The sequence below is a fragment of the Lampetra fluviatilis genome, chromosome 69 (genome assembly GCF_964198595.1).
Source record: "Lampetra fluviatilis chromosome 69, kcLamFluv1.1, whole genome shotgun sequence".
NCBI lineage: Eukaryota > Metazoa > Chordata > Hyperoartia > Petromyzontiformes > Petromyzontidae > Lampetra > Lampetra fluviatilis.
In genome coordinates this window covers 287748-304189 of record NC_136343.1, presented here as the reverse complement: position 1 = coordinate 304189, position 16442 = coordinate 287748, and the positions used below count along the sequence as shown (strand labels likewise).

The 16442-nt window shown below is 53.3% G+C and overlaps 1 protein-coding gene across 1 annotated transcript in view; it reads left to right on the top strand.

The window, feature by feature from the left end:
• The window catches only part of LOC144952733 (tripartite motif-containing protein 14-like), a 146089-nt gene extending 129872 nt beyond the window's left edge, over nucleotides 1–16217 (top strand). The window contains exons 2-6 of the mRNA XM_078883225.1: nucleotides 9989–10084; nucleotides 12430–12663; nucleotides 13795–13817; nucleotides 14233–14327; nucleotides 15622–16217. Coding sequence (XP_078739351.1) covers nucleotides 9989–10084; nucleotides 12430–12663; nucleotides 13795–13817; nucleotides 14233–14327; nucleotides 15622–16172 — 999 coding nt within the window. The 3' untranslated portion in view covers nucleotides 16173–16217. The remainder of the gene's footprint in view (nucleotides 1–9988; nucleotides 10085–12429; nucleotides 12664–13794; nucleotides 13818–14232; nucleotides 14328–15621) is intronic.
• Nucleotides 16218–16442: the final 225 nt, after the last annotated feature.

The window sequence follows — 16442 nt, the reverse complement described above, 5'->3', positions numbered from 1 at the left end:
GAGTCCTTCTCCTGCCCGCAGTGCCGAATGACTTTCCCTCGGAGGCCCAAGCTGAGCAAGAACGTGACGCTCACCAGCCTCATCGAGCAGCTGCGAGTGACTGAGCCCATGGATGCCGATGCTGCTTCTGCTGTTTGCTGCGACCATTGCAGGAAGCCCGCAGTGAAGACTTGCCACAAGTGTGAGACGTCGTTCTGTATGACCCACGTCGTGCCCCACCGGCAGTTGGCAAAGTTTAGTGACCACGTCCTGGTGTCGCCCGGTGTGAACCTGGAGAATCGACGGTGCGCGGAGCACGGAGACGAGTACCGCTTCTACTGCGTTAACGACGGACGCCTTGTCTGCAGGGACTGCACCGTCACTGTGGATCATCGAGGGCACAAACTTGTCACTCTGAAGGTGGAGCACGACAAAAGAAAGGTGAGGAGGAGGTTCTCACGGTCACCGTGTAGTGCCCATGATACCGCAGCATCAGCTGAAGAACTCTGTCATTGGCTCTCAACAGCAACATCGAATGATAACGAAACCACAGCGAGTGGCTCAGACTCATTTTAAAGTCGATTTAATATTTTACATGCCCGTAAATTTATTTTTCAAACGAATGTTTGAAGGGTAGATTCATTGTACAGTCAACCCTTCTGCATCGCGACTTTCCCCATTGCGGTTTTGATATATCATATATTTTGATATATATGGGAGTTTTGCGAAAGCCGTAGACGACACGCGAAAGCCAGCAGATGACACGCAAACAGTTTAGTAACTCATAAATGCATAAATTATACGTACAGTACTGAATAATATTAATGTATTTTATGTATTAACTAGCTTGTTTGTCCGTCCAGGGACGGGTGTATATTGCAGTAAATCTGAAATATTCAATAGAAAAATTGTTCAGCTCATGATTATTAATGGGGAGGGGGGGGGGGTTGCCCCATGTGGAGTGACATAACCCGCTAATGGTTATCGGGGAGGGGTGCGGCATGTGGAGTGACGTCACCCGTTCATGACTATTAATGAGGGGAGGGGTGCGGCTTGTGGAATGACGTCACCCGTTCATGATTATTAATGAGGCAGGTGGAGTCCATGTGGAGGACCCCACCTAATCTAGATTTGAAGTTTTCGTGATTGCAGGGATCCATACTCTTTGGTTCTTTCAGTAAAGTCACATAGGTATAACATAAATTAAAATAAATTAAATCACGCCGTGACAAGAGGCTATATAGGTGAAGTACCGTTGATGACTCTTGGACACCGTTGGTGAGGCACACGTATTTATTCCGTACAAGTAGTCACAACTGTGGACATACAATACTAGAGGGGGTATCGGCCCCCTCACCCGGCTAGCTGGGAATACACTGCTAGCTATCTCTGACCTACCTCCTAGTCCTCCACTAACGGGCTAGGGGAGGCTGTCTGGCCCGACACTGGTAAGTCGGGCTACGGTATCCGGAGTCCCAGAGCACTAGCTCTGGTTCTCGGGACCACGCCGCTGGCTCGGTCCTGCGCGGCCCTGACAAGGGCGGCGTCCCAGGGGAGTCCAGGGCTCTAGCTAGACGATCTTCGGTCTTCACTGGTTTAGCTTTAACATTCTGCCCCGAGCCCTCTGACACATCCCCCTTTATACTCCACCCCCGCTGAGGGGTGGGGCCCCGGGCTGCCTGGTACGGACGTCGTTGAGAGCACCCCCCCCGTGCACTCACGTAGCCCCGCCCACTGTGTTTGTTTCCCATAAGCTGCCATGCATAACGGCTCTCTCTCTAACACCCCTACATCACCCCCCCCCCCCATAGCTTGCAGCCGTCCCGGCTGCCAACATACAAAAAAAACGACAATAAAAGCACATTTACCCCCTGACCGCGCGTGTGCCTCACTATTTTTCAACATAACGCGAAGAGAACAACAACAAGAACCAGAAAACCCCGAAGGGAAAACAACCCGACGCACCCCCCCGAATAAATACGAATTCTGTAAAAGCAACGTATATACAAATCGCAAGGAACCCCCAACACACACACAACACAACACAATGTGCCAGGAGCACACCACCGACGCAGCGCACAGTAACCATACACGTGAAAATAAAAAAAATAAAAAAATTCTTCTTTTTGTGCATCACAAGAGTCTGCGCATTCTTGCACGCGTCCTTGCCGCAGGCCCGTCACACGGGGCAACCCCGGATGGCGGACCATCCGGTGGCAGCTGTCCATTTCGAAGTGAGTCTGCGCTTGATGTCGCGAGACCCTCGGCATCCCCCGTAGGGGTTGTTGGGCGGGAGCCCGTCATTCCTGGTGCACCTGGGGGCGGGACAGCCGGCAACACGTCAGGCGAGAGCAGCAGAGACGGACCCTTTGAGTCGGCCGACCCCCCACATGTTTGGCCACAAGTGTGTGGAGTGGGGCCTCGCACCGCAACGAAGGGTTTCAGCCTAGAGGGGTGCACAAACCACCGGCGCTTCCCCCATTTGATGCGAACGCACTGAGGCCGCAAAACCTCGACCACCTCGACGGGGCCCCGCCACGGCCGCACCAGTTTTGAGGAGGTCGCGAGTGGTACCTGGGGACAGTGCAGCCATGCCCTGTCCCCCGGCTTCCACTGTAGCACGTGCGCGCGACCCAGTCTGAGGCGCTCATTCGCTTTCTGACGCCTGTCGGAATTTAGCATGGCAGCATCCCGTGCCTCAGTCAATTTCGCAAGGTTAAATTTAACATGGTCGGTCAATTTAGTTTTTCCCAGCGGCGCGGGGATCTGCAGCTGTGCCCGAACAGGTGGGTCAGGTTCGCGGCCATATATGAGGAAGAAGGGTGAAAATCCCGTCGCAGCATGGGGGGCCAATCTGTATGCTGCCAGGACCCCTTGAATTTGCAAGTCCCAATCGGTCTGTGAGTCCGAAACCTGCTGCGACAACATAGACGAGATGGTTCGATGCAGACGCTCGACCATCCCGTCAGTTTGCGGGTGATAGGGAGAGGTACGAATTTTTTTCGTTCCCAGGAGCTCACAGACCTGTTGGAGGAGTTTGCCGGAAAAAAATTTTCCCTGGTCGGTCAGCAGCCGCTCCGGAGCACCTTTGTCCATGACGTAACCTTGGACAAAGGCCTCCACGATGGCTGCTGCCGACTGGTTGGCCAGGGGCCAGGCCATAGGCCAGCGCGTAAAGTATTCCACCCCGGTCAACAAATATCTATTGCCCCTAGGGGTGGCGGGAAATGGCCCCAGAATATCCAGCGCGACAAGTTCGTTCACTCTGGAGACTCTAATAGACTGCAAAGGCGGGTTTGACTCCCGTGCTGGTGGTTTTCGCTGCGCACACCGAGGGCATGATGCCAACAGATCTGCGACATCCCTCGTCATGCCTGGCCAAAAAAAATCAAGCTGGAGCAAGGCGAGGGTCTTTTGGGTACCCAGGTGGAGGAGGCGCTCATGAGCAGCCCACACCACCCTACCCCGTAACCCAGAAGGGACCACCAGCCGGTGTCGATGGGATTTCCCGTCCCAATGCATCAGCAACCCCGCGTGCATTTCCCATGCGTCGGGATCACCCGTCCCCCGCCCCGCCTCCCCGGCGCGACGACGCGACGCGAGGAGGGAGGTATCCTCCATCTGGAGGCGCCCCCATTCATTAACAGGCAAACCCAGCAGGGAATCTTTTCCCTGTTGTGCGATAGAATTTGGAAGCAATGTTTCGTCGTCGGCGGCGGCCGCCAGGACCGGAACCGGCATGTCCCCTGCTGGCTTGCAACGTCCCGACCCCAGGAGGCATGCACATTCGGAGGTGGTTGGCATGCGCAACAGAGCGTCCGCGTTGGTGTGGCGAACGCCCTTACGGTAGGTGGTTTCGAAATCAAAATCCTGGAGGATCTCCAACCATCGGGACAATTGTCCCGATGGCTGTTGAACTCGCAGGGCGTACTGCAGTGCCGCATGATCTGTGCGGACGGTGAAATGCCGACCGTACAGATATGGGCGATACTGTTGGATGAAATAGACAATTGCCAACAGTTCCCTACGGGTGACACAATATTTTTGCTCCGCTGGAGACAACACCCGACTGCCGTACGCAACCACCCGTTCCACGCCGTCAACCACCTGGGAAAGCACGCCCCCAATACCCGTGTTGCTCGCATCGGTGTCGAGCAAAAATGGTTCCGAAAAATCGTGGTAAATCAAGGGAGGAGCTTTTACCAGGGCGTCCCGAAGGGAGCAGAAAGCAGCCTCCTCCTCCTGACCCCAGTGGAACCGAACCCCTTTTAATGTTAAAGCGTGTAGGGGTTTGGCAATCGTCGCAAAATCAGCGACGAACCGTCGGTAATACGACGCGAAGCCAATGAAACTCCTGACCTCTCCCACCGAGGTGGGAGTCGGCCAGGAGCTGACACACTGCGTTTTGGCGAGATCGGTAGCAATACCTGAGCGCCCCACGATGTGCCCCAAATAACGCACCGAATCGCGTAACAAATGACATTTTTGGGGTTTGAATTTCAAATTAGCAGCCCGCATCTTTAGGAAAACCGCCCGCAACCTCTGGAGATGTTCGTCAAAAGTTTTACTAAAGACGATAACGTCATCCAAATAAATCAGGCACGACTCCCATTGCAATCCAGCCAAAACCAATTCCATCAAACGCTGGAAAGTTGCCGGCGCTGAGTGTAAGCCCATCGGCAACCGGTTGAATTGGAACAGGCCGTGCGGTGTACGGAAAGCAGTTTTAGGCTTCGAATCATCGTCCAGAGGAAGCTGCCAGAATCCCGAAAGTAAATCCAGTGTGGAGAAGAATCGCGCTCCCGCCAAGCCGTCCAGCGATTCGTCCATCCGTGGGAGCGGGTATGCGTCGGCAACCGAAATTTTGTTAAGGCGCCGAAAATCAACGCAAAACCGCAACGAGCCGTCCTGCTTTTTAACCAGGACGATCGGCGCTCCCCAAGGGCTGGTGGAAGGAGAAATGATGTCGGCGGCTAACATGTCATCAATAGCCGATTTGACATGGTCCTTTTCGGCGGGACTTAACCGAAACGGATTCTGGCGTATTGGCGCGCTGTCACCCGTGTCAATATGGTGACGCAGCAGATGAGTGCAACCCAAATCGTATTTGTCCCGACTGAAAACGTCGGAAAATTCCCGCAGTAGCGTTCTAACATGTTGGCGCTCTGAATTTGACAGGTCCGTCGATCCTGCACAAAGCGCATCGAGCCACCCTCCATCGCTGTCCGAATGTGGGTGCGGCCGGGGAGCAGTGCCGACGTGATTCGCAACAGGTTCCTCGCAGGGCACCGGCGTCGCGTGAGCAAGCACCGTCCCTTGAGGAACTACCACTGTCTGCGACCCCACATTGAGGACCGCGATGAAAGGGTCCCCGTCCCCTCTTACGACGGTCTGGGCCGGAATCAAATGAGGTCCACTAACCCCGGCCCTAGATGGTCCCAGCAGAATTCCCTGGTCCCCAATGCCCTCAGCGAAGGGCCGACGAAGTTTTAGAGGCACCAACATTTGAGCTCCCGGCGGCACACGAACTGTTTTAACGACGAACGCTGGTACTGTTACGAACGCCGTCCGAGCCGCAGTAGGGGAAGGCAGGAACGCCATGCGTCGTCCCGACGGGAGCTCAATGCATCCCTGGTCTATTAAAATACGAATCGGCATTTTGCCCAAGAAGTCTTTCCCCAGCAGGCACGGAACCGCCAGCGAGGAGGAAACAAAAATCGGGCCCGACAATTTGATATCCCCGATACAAATTTGCGCTTGAATCTGTCCAATGATGCCAAGAGAGCCCCCGTTAGCAGCATAGAATGGGACGTTAACTGGCAGTAAAGGACGGCTCTGGACAGGTAGAATATTGTAAATGAGTTCGGAAATGATGGTCGCCGATGCCCCCGTATCGACCAGGATGCGTACCTCCACCCCGTCAATGTGTCCCACCACGGCCGACGACCCCGACGACGCGGCCACAACGCGATGGGCCAACATGGACCACTGCCTGGGTTCGATTTGAGTCCCCATAGTGGTGCGTGCTGGCCCGTCGCAGCGCAATGTCGGCCCGCCGTTCGTTGCGGTGTGCGAGTGTGTGACGAGTGTGTGCTTGGGCCAAACATGAGGGGTGCCGCGACTCGCCGGATTATGTTGATGGAGCTTGGGAGGAGGAGGGCCGGCGTCCTGTCGAGGCGTCGTCCCGCGCTGCCGAGGAGAGCGGCACCCCGAGGCGACATGGCCCCGGACGCCGCAGTTGAAGCAACGCGGGAGCGCCGGCGGCGATGACGGACGGTCGAAGCGGCTCGACCCAACCCGGCCCGACCGTGCTCCCGTCCCCTGCTGCCGTCGACGGTCGACGGCGTAAACCTCCTCCGCCGGGAGGGTGGCTGCAGCCACCGCACGCCCGGCCGCTGCCCTGCTGGCTTTCCGACGCTGTGACAGCAGGTTGGCGTGGAGGAGCCGCGCAGCCTGGAGGGAACTCATCTCCGTGTCCTCCTGTGCAACGACGGCGATGTCCAGGTCGTCTGCCAGCAGGAGGATTTTTTCTGTGACCATGGCGTCCACGCCGTCGTCGTCCATTCGAGGGAAGGCCGTCTTCGCCAGTGCCAGGAGACTCGTCCTGTACGCCAGGGGCGACTCCTTTGCATCCCGCTGGCGATCGTAAAACTGCTGCCTGCATTCCGCTGAAGTTCCGTAGACCCCGGCCAGCAACTGCAGCGCCATCTGTAGCGTGGAGCGCTTCTCCCTCGGCGCCGATGTAAGGGCGGCGAGTGCATCGCTGTCGAGGAGCGCCGGCAGCGTGCAGAGAGCCTCAGCATCCGACCACCGTGCCATTTCTTGGTGGGCGAGGAAGCGTCGCTTGAAGCCGCCCCAGTCGCCCTCCGCGCCAACAAACTCTTTGAGCGGAGGCAGCCGTTGGTGCAGCGCAGCGGTCGCCATGGAAGCTCGCAGGCTGCTGTCCCCGTAACTCGGCTGCTCTTCGGCGCGAACGGCAGATGGTATCGCCTGTCGCAGCCGTGATGACGCTCCCTCCGCTGGCGGTGACGCGGCAGCCCCAGCGAGAGCGATGTTGGACCCGAGGTTCAGGCCGGCCACGCCCTCAGCAGCTGCTGCGGCGATGGCGGGAGATTCAAAGTTTGAATCCGTTGAGATGGCGGGAAGGCGCATCGGACGTCGGTTCTCCTCGCCCCGTGGTGGTCCACCAGCCCCCAGCCGCGTGATGTGTTCGAGTGTGGCGGCAGCGGCGTAAAGCAGCTCCGCCAGCCTCGCGTGAGCCAGCCTCAGCCCTTCTGATGGCGGCTCCTCTTCATCCTGATGCCCCGGTAAGAATGCGTCCGGCCCCGGCTGCACGATGTCTTGTTGAGCCGTCTTGGGCTCGACAATTTCAGTGGTGTCCTCCACCTGCGGTACTCCGGCTCGAGCTGTCCGGCGCGTGTCCATGTTCGTAGTTGTTCTGACACCAGATGAAGTACCGTTGATGACTCTTGGACACCGTTGGTGAGGCACACGTATTTATTCCGTACAAGTAGTCACAATTGTGGACATACAATACTAGAGGGGGTATCGGCCCCCTCACCCGGCTAGCTGGGAATACACTGCTAGCTATCTCTGACCTACCTCCTAGTCCTCCACTAATGGGCTAGGGGAGGCTGTCTGGCCCGACACTGGTAAGTCGGGCTACGGTACCCGGAGTCCCAGAGCACTAGCTCTGGTTCTCGGGACCACGCCGCTGGCTCGGTCCTGCGCGGCCCTGACAAGGGCGGCGTCCCAGGGGAGTCCAGGGCTCTAGCTAGACGATCTTCGGTCTTCACTGATTTAGCTTTAACATTCTGCCCCGAGCCCTCTGACACATCCCCCTTTATACTCCACCCCCGCTGAGGGGTGGGGCCCCGGGCTGCCTGGTGCGGACGTCGTTGAGAGCACCCCCCCCGTGCACTCACGTAGCCCCGCCCACTGTGTTTGTTTCCCATAAGCTGCCATGCATAACGGCTCTCTCTCTAACACCCCTACATAGGTAAGAGAGGGGGGAGGAGCAACGGGGTGAGAGATAGAGAGGGGGTGTGAGGTAGGGGGAGGGGAGCGCTGCGAGAACATTTAGGGGACGTTGTAGAAGTGAGGCCGGGGGGCGTGAAAGTGGGCGGGGCTGGGAGTGGGAGGCTGAAGAAACTGGAGATGCGGATATGAAAGCAACAACCATGAAGCAGTTAAGCCGTTAATGTTTTACCTGGTTAATAACGTCCTTCCAATGATTGCTCAATTTGTATCGATGGTCTCGGTTGAAGTTATGTCTATGTTTATATATCTGGATGGCTTCATGAACAAACCTTTGATAGTAGCCCGAAGGTTTGCAGAATATCTTGGTCTTAGAAAAAAACTATATTTTATACCTACGTGACTTTACCGAAAGAACCAAAGAGTAAGGACCCCACCTGTTCATGAATATTAATGAAAGGGGGTTGACTTCATGTGGAGTGACATCACGCGCAGGACACACAAACATTCTTGGCTCATTATAGTAGTAAATTAGGTTGTGCGGGGGCACCTCAGGGCAGCAGTGGACGGAGCATGGCTCTGCCTCACTCTCACTCAACCATCTCCACACTCTCACTCGCTCGTCTCCTCACTCTCACTCACCCGTGGACCGAGCACAGCTCTGCCTCAGGGCAGCAGTGGAGAGAGATCGTCTGGCTCCCTCACGGCAGCAGTGGAGAGCACGGGGGTCCCTCAGGGCAGCAGTGGACGGAGCACGGCTCTGCCTCACTGTCACTCACCCGTCTCCCTCAGGGCAGCGGTGGACAGAGCACAGCTCTGCCTCACTCTCACTCAGCCGTCTCCTCACTGTCCCTCACCCGTCTCCTCACTGTCCCTCACCCGTCTCTTGCTCCCGGTCACGTGATGCACTTCAACCAATCCGGGGGCGTACATGTTTGGGAGGGGCGCACCTCTGGTTGGCTGCTTTCTCGCAGTCACGTGATGCACTTCAACCAATCCGTGCCGCGTTAATCACAGTCACAGAATGACAGAATGACAGGTGTTTATATATATGTAAACCATAAATAAACACATTTTTTTAAAGTTATATTTCTTACAAAGTTAGTTTGCGAAAAGAACTGCCGTTTTATGCGCTGATTTGGTGGACGCCAAGTGTGTTTACAGCAGCCTCTCACTTGATATCTCGGAGTGATCTCGCAGTGATCTTTGTATCTCGCGTTTTTCGTATATTTTGTACTGCTTCGCTCGCCAAGGGGACCAAAACATTTTACGCGGTTTTTCCAGATCACGGGGGGCCTGCGCCCAAAAACCCCGCGATGTGGAAGGGTCGACTGTATACAGGCATCAGGGTCCGGTTTGAACCCACGGCCTCCTGTTTAGTAGGCAAGGCAGATCACATCTCGCCACTCCGGTACCCTCTCCACCCACTACTCAGATAGCTCTGCCCACTACTCATGTAGCCCCACCCACTACTCGGGTAGCCCCGCCCACCACTCTGATAACCCTGCTTTTTACTCAGGTAGCCCCGCCCACTACTCCAGAAGCCCTGCCCACTACTCCAGTAGCCCTTCCCACTACTCCAGCAGCCCTGCCCACTGCTCAGGTAGCCCTGCCCACTGCGTAGGTAGCCCCAGCCACTACGCCGTTAGCCCCACCCACTACTCAGGTAGCTCCGCCCACTGCTCAGGTAGCCCCACCAACTATTTAGGTAGCTCCGCCCACTACTCAGGTAGCCCTACCCACTACTCAGGTAGCCCTACCCACTACTCAGGTAGCTCTGCCCATTGCTCAGGTAGCTCCACCCACTACTCAGGTAGCTCTACCCACTACTTAGGTAGCTCCACTCACTACATAAGCCCTGCGCACATTTGAGCTCCTCGTGAAATTAGTTCCCTGCAGCGCTTGCTCCCCCAGCGTCCATCGCTGCACTGGGGCTCCTGCCCCCGTCACTGTGGAGGGGTTCACGTAGAGCGGGAGTAAGAGGGGACGCTCAAAGAGTAAGTGGAGTCTCCCCTGGTAACATCTGTCACAGAAACAAGTGGGAGAGGAGACGCGGGCGGTGAAGGAGAAGAGGAAGGAGGCGGAGGAGTCCGTGAGGTGGATGGAGGCCGCTCGCAGGGACGTGCAGGTAACATGTCTGTACCGGACTCTGTGACCCTGTGACTTGTGATGGAAAACAACTCCTTTCATTCACGTGGACTTCCATTGGCTCTAAACACGTTGTGGGACTAAACACACAACGGTTAATGCGCCTCAATAATCAGGACGAACAAAGAGGTGGTTCTCATCTCCACTGAGAAACTGAAGCAGTGGTGGAAATTCCACATTCCCATATCTCCATACAACTTACCACTTCAACGTCTGTTGTCTATATTGGTCAGATGAGGTGGTACGTACCTCTTATCCAATACTCTGGTGAAGAGTTGGTGGATCACACACAGACTGTTGTACACCATTTTACTGAAACCAATCAGGCTTTAGGGTGCCAAGGTGCCAGTATAGCAAGTGGTTTCATGATCCCCTCTCTTCATCCATACATACATATGTGGTTTTCTCTCACATGTGTAGTAGGGTTCACGACTCTTGGACGCCGGAGTTGGAGGCACACGGGTTTATTTCACACAGCACGGTTGTGGCATACAACACTAGAGGGGGTATCGGCCCCCTCACCCGGCTAGCTGGGGATACACGCGCTAGCTACTCCTAGCCTGCCTCCTAGTCCTCCACTAACGGGCTAGGGGAGGCTATCTGGCCCGACACTGGTAAGTCGGGCCCGGTACCCTGAGTCCCAGACCAGCTCTGACAAGAGCACCGGCTCTGGATCTCGGGACCACGCCGCTGGCTCGGTCCTGTTCGGCCCTGATAAGGACGACGAACCAGGGGAGTCCAGGGCTCTAGCTAAGACGTCTTCAGTCTTCACTGGTTAGCTTAACATTCTTCCCGAGCCCTCCGACACATCCCCTTTTATACCCAACCCCCCCCCTTGAGGGGTGGGGCCCCGGGGGATCATAACTCCGAATCAGCCCCCCCGGGGTGCCTGGCGCGGACGTCGTAGAGAGCACCTCCCCGTGCACTCACGTAGCCCCGCCCACTGTGTTTGTTTGCCATAAGCTGCCATGCATAACGGGCTCTCTCTCTAACACCCCTACACATGCAAAACATTCATTTAAAGAGGAATTAGCCTAACTTCCCAATGATATCTTCTTGGTTCTTTCGGTAAAGTCACGTAGAAGGGAAGTAATAAAATAATAAAAATAAAACAATAAAATAATTCTCACGACGTTTCGACCGAAACGTCGTGAAAATTATTTTATTATGTTTTATTTTTATTATTTTATTACTTCCCTTCTACGTGACTTTACCGAAAGAACCAAGAAGATGAATCCCTGCAGTCACGAAAGCTTTAAATCGAAATTTCCCAATGATACTCTTTGGTTTTTTCGGTAAAGTCACGTAGGTAGAAATAAAATATAAATAAAACAAATCACGACGTTTCGACTGCAACACAAGCAGACGTCATCAGGTGAGAATCACGCAGAGAGGGAACACACAGAGGGACACCACGCAAAGAGACATACACACATGGAGACACAGGGATACACAGAGGCAAGCCATGTGTGCGAGAGAGAGGGAAACACGTAAACTGAGGGGGGGAACTTATATAGGCTGTAGAGAAGGGGGGGAGGGAGCAGGGAAAAGTAATAGACATGTACATCGAGGAAGAGGACGGTGGTAAAGCACACCGAGAACGGCAAACTGCAAGGAGGTAAAGACAGCAAGAAGATGGGAGACGCGAACCTAGCTAAACTTAGAAATATAATGCGATGCAACCCAGAGTCGGCCAACAACACAGTTAAACACTAAAACTGGTTGATGATGTATTTTAAAAGATTGATAAATTGTTTTTGCATCCATCTTCTAGGTTGTGTGTATGTCTCTTTGTTTCTCTTTGTGTGGTGTCCCTTTGTGTGATTCTCACCTGATGACGGATGCTTGTGTTGCAATCGAAACGTCGTGATGTTTTATTTTATTTCTGCCTACGTGACTTTACCGAAAGATTAAAAGAGTATGATATTCATGCAGTCACGAATGCTTCAATTCTAGATTAACTTCCCAATTCATTAAGGCTCAAATTGTTGAAGGCGAATTACAGATTTCCCTTCACTTCATGCGAAGGTAAACAAAGCATTGTCCTGATAGCCTTGAGCAATGAGAATGGCACGGATGCTAAATGTACTCATGATGGTATTTGATAATTTCATTGCCTCACAGGCCCCGCCAATTATGGCGAGTCGTGTGGTAGTGAAAATACACAGTGGCGTTATCAGAGGCAGAGGAAGAAGGAGGCCTCAGTGTTGCAGACTCGTATTACTGTCTGGGCACCTTCACAGTTGCACTCTTGTCGCATGGACCTGAATTTCACAAAGGACTAGACATTTAATGAACAGAGGTGGTATTTCTTTCTCTTTGAAGGGAACCGTGACATATGAAAAGGCCTCAATTTCGGTCCGATTCGCCCGCGCGAGAGCAGCGTTGGATGTGGAGGAAAAGGCGGCTTTAGAGCAAGCGGAGCAGAAAGGGCGTGACCTGCTGTCCCAGATCAAGAAGAAGATCGCTCACTACCAGCGCGAGATCAGCGAGCTCCAGGCAGCAGCCACTCGCCTGCAGGCCCTAGCGCAGGAGAGGGACTCGCTCGCGTTCCTGCAGGTGAGCGATGAGTCTCCAGTGTCGCTATTGGCAGAGCCCTCTCACCAGCAGCAAAGGGAGGCTCCTGAATGAGAGCTCGCATCCACTGGGCTTGAGAACACAGCTCCACTCATAGATTCGCATCACAGCTCCAGTAGCTGCCACGTGGAAGGCCAGCTCATATTTTCTCAGTTAAATGAATTCTCTCTCCCGTCCTTTAACAGATTCCCATTCAGTCTGTTTCATTGTGAATTTAATGGAATTTAACTATTTTAAATCAACTATACAACAACAATGTACACGAAAGTCATGATTATCATCAGCCATCATCTATCCACAGATGGATGAAGGCCTCCTCAAGCCATTGCCACATTTCATGATGTCGCGATGCAACAATCCACCAGCGCCTGCTCACGTGCCGATGTCATCTCTGCATCCTACTTTGTGTACCTCCACTTGGATGCGCTACCTTCATTGTTCATATTAGGGATGCTAAAATAAATACGAGGTCTCATACGCGTATTAATGATATCATTGTGTCTTGAACATCACTTCTACAATACCTGCACCATGTGCATTGGTAACTCCAGATATTACCAGTCTGAAGTTACTCTCAACACAGATCAATATCAACCGGTCTCACTCTGAAATATTTGCCCAGCAAATCAGTGTTGGTCCTCATTAAGGTGGCGAGATATTAACTACCTCGCCTGGTATACCGGAGGTCGTGGATTTGATCCCAAACCTGACTTCCTTATATATTTGGAGTTTTCATGTCTCTCTTCATGGTCACATGGATTTTTCTCCTGGTCCTCCAGTTTTTCACTCCACATTTGTAAACGTGCGTTTCGAGAATGGGGCTGCTATAAATTTGCACGTGAAGAACCACTTCGTTGAGCTATTATTTGTGGCCAGGTCGCTTCTGAAAAAGAGCTAAATAGCTCCGTGGACCTTACCTGGAAAAATAAAAATAGTTTATGGTTGACTGTCAACCGGTCTCACTGAAATATTTGCCCCGTAATTCAGTGTTGATGATCATAGGGTGATAAGCCAAGACTTTGGGGTTTATATTCCACGGTCTTTCAGTGGGAACTCCACTGATCACAAGGGATTGGAGGTAGAGTCACAGTAACGCATCTCTCTCTCCCACAGGGGCACCTGGAGGAGACGCGCAGGTAAAATACGACTTTCACTCACGACTCGACACACGACAACATGGGACTGAGTGTCGGGTGCGGGCAGTGAGACATTGGCTGTTTGTGGGGATGCTGTGTGTGGTGATGCCGTGTGATGGTGATGCTGTGTGATGGTGCTGTTTGTGATGATGCTATGTGTGGTAATAGTAATGCTGTGTGGTGATGCTGTGTGCTGTGTGATTATGCTGTATGTTGATACTGTGTGGTAATAGTAATTCTGTGTAGTGATGCTGTAATTGTGAGACGAGTGATGATGCTTTGTTTGACGAGTGCCTGTGTGATGGAGCTGTGACGATCCCACGCATGAAGATGCTGTGATGAGTGTCCTTGTGATGGAGCTGTGAGTGACGATGCTCTATGTGAGACAGTAGCCATGTCTGCTCTGCTTTCACAGGACAGGGAGGGTTACAGCACCTCCACCCTCAGCTCGCAGACAAGAGGACATTGCCTCGCTTCAAGTCCTGGAGACACCTGCAGTCAAACTCTTGTGTGAGTTCTTCAGTGTGAATCATGGGTGATGGGGCCATCTTGACAGTAAAATGTGTGTGCACGAGATCGACTCACCCTCAAATAATTACCTCGAGTTTTATAAACATCACCACGAGGGAGACAAAGGCGGCCAGGCGTAGTGCAGGCCACCCACCCCCTCGTGTGTCGTGCCAGCCTTCAACTGTGCTGATTTGCCCCAACAGTCTGACAAGGCTACACGGGGGATATGTCTTTGTATACATCCTGAAACCTGATGCTGTGTGTAAAAAAATCGCCACAAGCGAGACAAAGGTGGTCGGGCGTGGTGTTGGCCACCCACCTCGTGTGCCAGGCCAGCCTTCATAGACTCTCACGAACAGCACTTGTCCCAATAGTCTGTGAAGGCTACACAGGGAATCTTAGTCTTTGTTCACATCCCATTCCAGGACCCTACTGAAGAGCCATGAAACTTAGTGTGGTGTTCTTGGGTAAATAATCAGCATTACGAGTCAGGGGTAATTATGATGTTGAGATGCAGTGTGTGCCTGTGAATGTGTCTGTGCATTTGTGCATGGGGGGAGCGGTGGCATAGTGGTTAGCACACTGCACTGCAAACCCATTTACCTGGGTTTGATTATCCGCCATGGCTACCATCAGTGGCAGGTGATATCTGATCCAGTCCTGGGTCTCTGCTCGGCAGTTTCAACCTCAAATGAGTTCCTGATGCTGGTAATGGTCATAATTATGGTTATAGTGGTCGTGATGAGGATGGTGGTAATGATGCTGATGTTAGTGATAATGTGAGTGATGGGAATGGTAATGGGTTTGGTTATGGTGTTGGTCGTGGTGATGGCAATGATGGTCGTGGTGATGGTAATGATGGTGACATTGGTGACAATATAGGTGGTTATGGTTTTGCTGATGGCGCTGATGGTAGTAGTGATGATATTGGTGGTGATGGTGGTCATGGTAGTGATGGTGGTGATGTTGGCTTTGATGGTCGTTGTAATGGTTATAATGATGCTGGTCGTGTTGGTGATGTTGGTCATAGTGGTGAAGATGGTGGTGATGGGGATAGTTGTGATGGTTGTGATGGTGGTGGTGATTGTTTGTGATGGTGCTAGTTGTGGTGATGATGGTTGTGATGTTGCTTATTGTGATAGTGATGTTGATGTTCGTAGTGTTGATGATGATGTTTATGTTGTCATTGATATTGATGGTGAGGATGCTTGGTGATGGTGATGTTGATGGTGGTGATGGTGTCTAATGGTGATAACGGTGTTCTGTAGTGATGTTGTCATCGCTGTTGTCACAGACGGACGCTCACCGACTCTCGACATAAACTCAGCTCATAACAAACTCCTGATCTCCTCGGATCTCAGGACGATGACGTGGACCGGTGTCTCCCAGTTTCACCCCCATCACCCACACCGGTTTGATTGCTGTGTTCAAGCCTTGTGCTGTGAGAGCTTCTCGTCTGGCAACCACTACTGGGAGGTGGACGTGGGGGACGCGCAGCGGTGGCGGGTTGGAGTCGCGTACGGGACGATCCCACGGAAAGGGGATCGTGCTGCACAGCAGCTGGGAGGGAACGACGCGTCCTGGTGTTTAGAAAAATTTGGCGACAACTTCTCAGTATTTCATGGTGGAGTGGAGACTGCACTGTCGGTGAGGGGGGCCCCGTCCCCCCACAGAATTGGGCTTCACCTGTACTGGGAGGGGGGGCTCCTGGTGTTTTACCGCGCCGACTCCATGGAGGTGATCCGCGAGGTTCGGCAGAGATTTTTGCAGCCTCTCTACCCTGGAATGTTGGTGCGGAGTTGTAATGATCGATTGGAGATCGTGGATCTGAGTCGCGCATCCTGAGGATGAGGAGAGATAGAAAGCCAAGAAACGGAGAGGGGGGATGGCGAGGAGAGGGTGAAGTGAGGGTGAGGGGAAGGTGGAATGGAGGGTGAGGTAAGGTGAGGGGAGGGCGAGGTGAAAATTGAGGGAAGGTTGAGGTGAGCATGATAAGGGGAGGGTGAGGGGGGAGGGTGAGGTTCAGGTTGGTGTGCGTGAGCAATGTCACCTATGAAATACAAATCGCCGGTGCGGAAGTTTGAGGGATTTGAATGAAATCTGAGTGGGGAATCA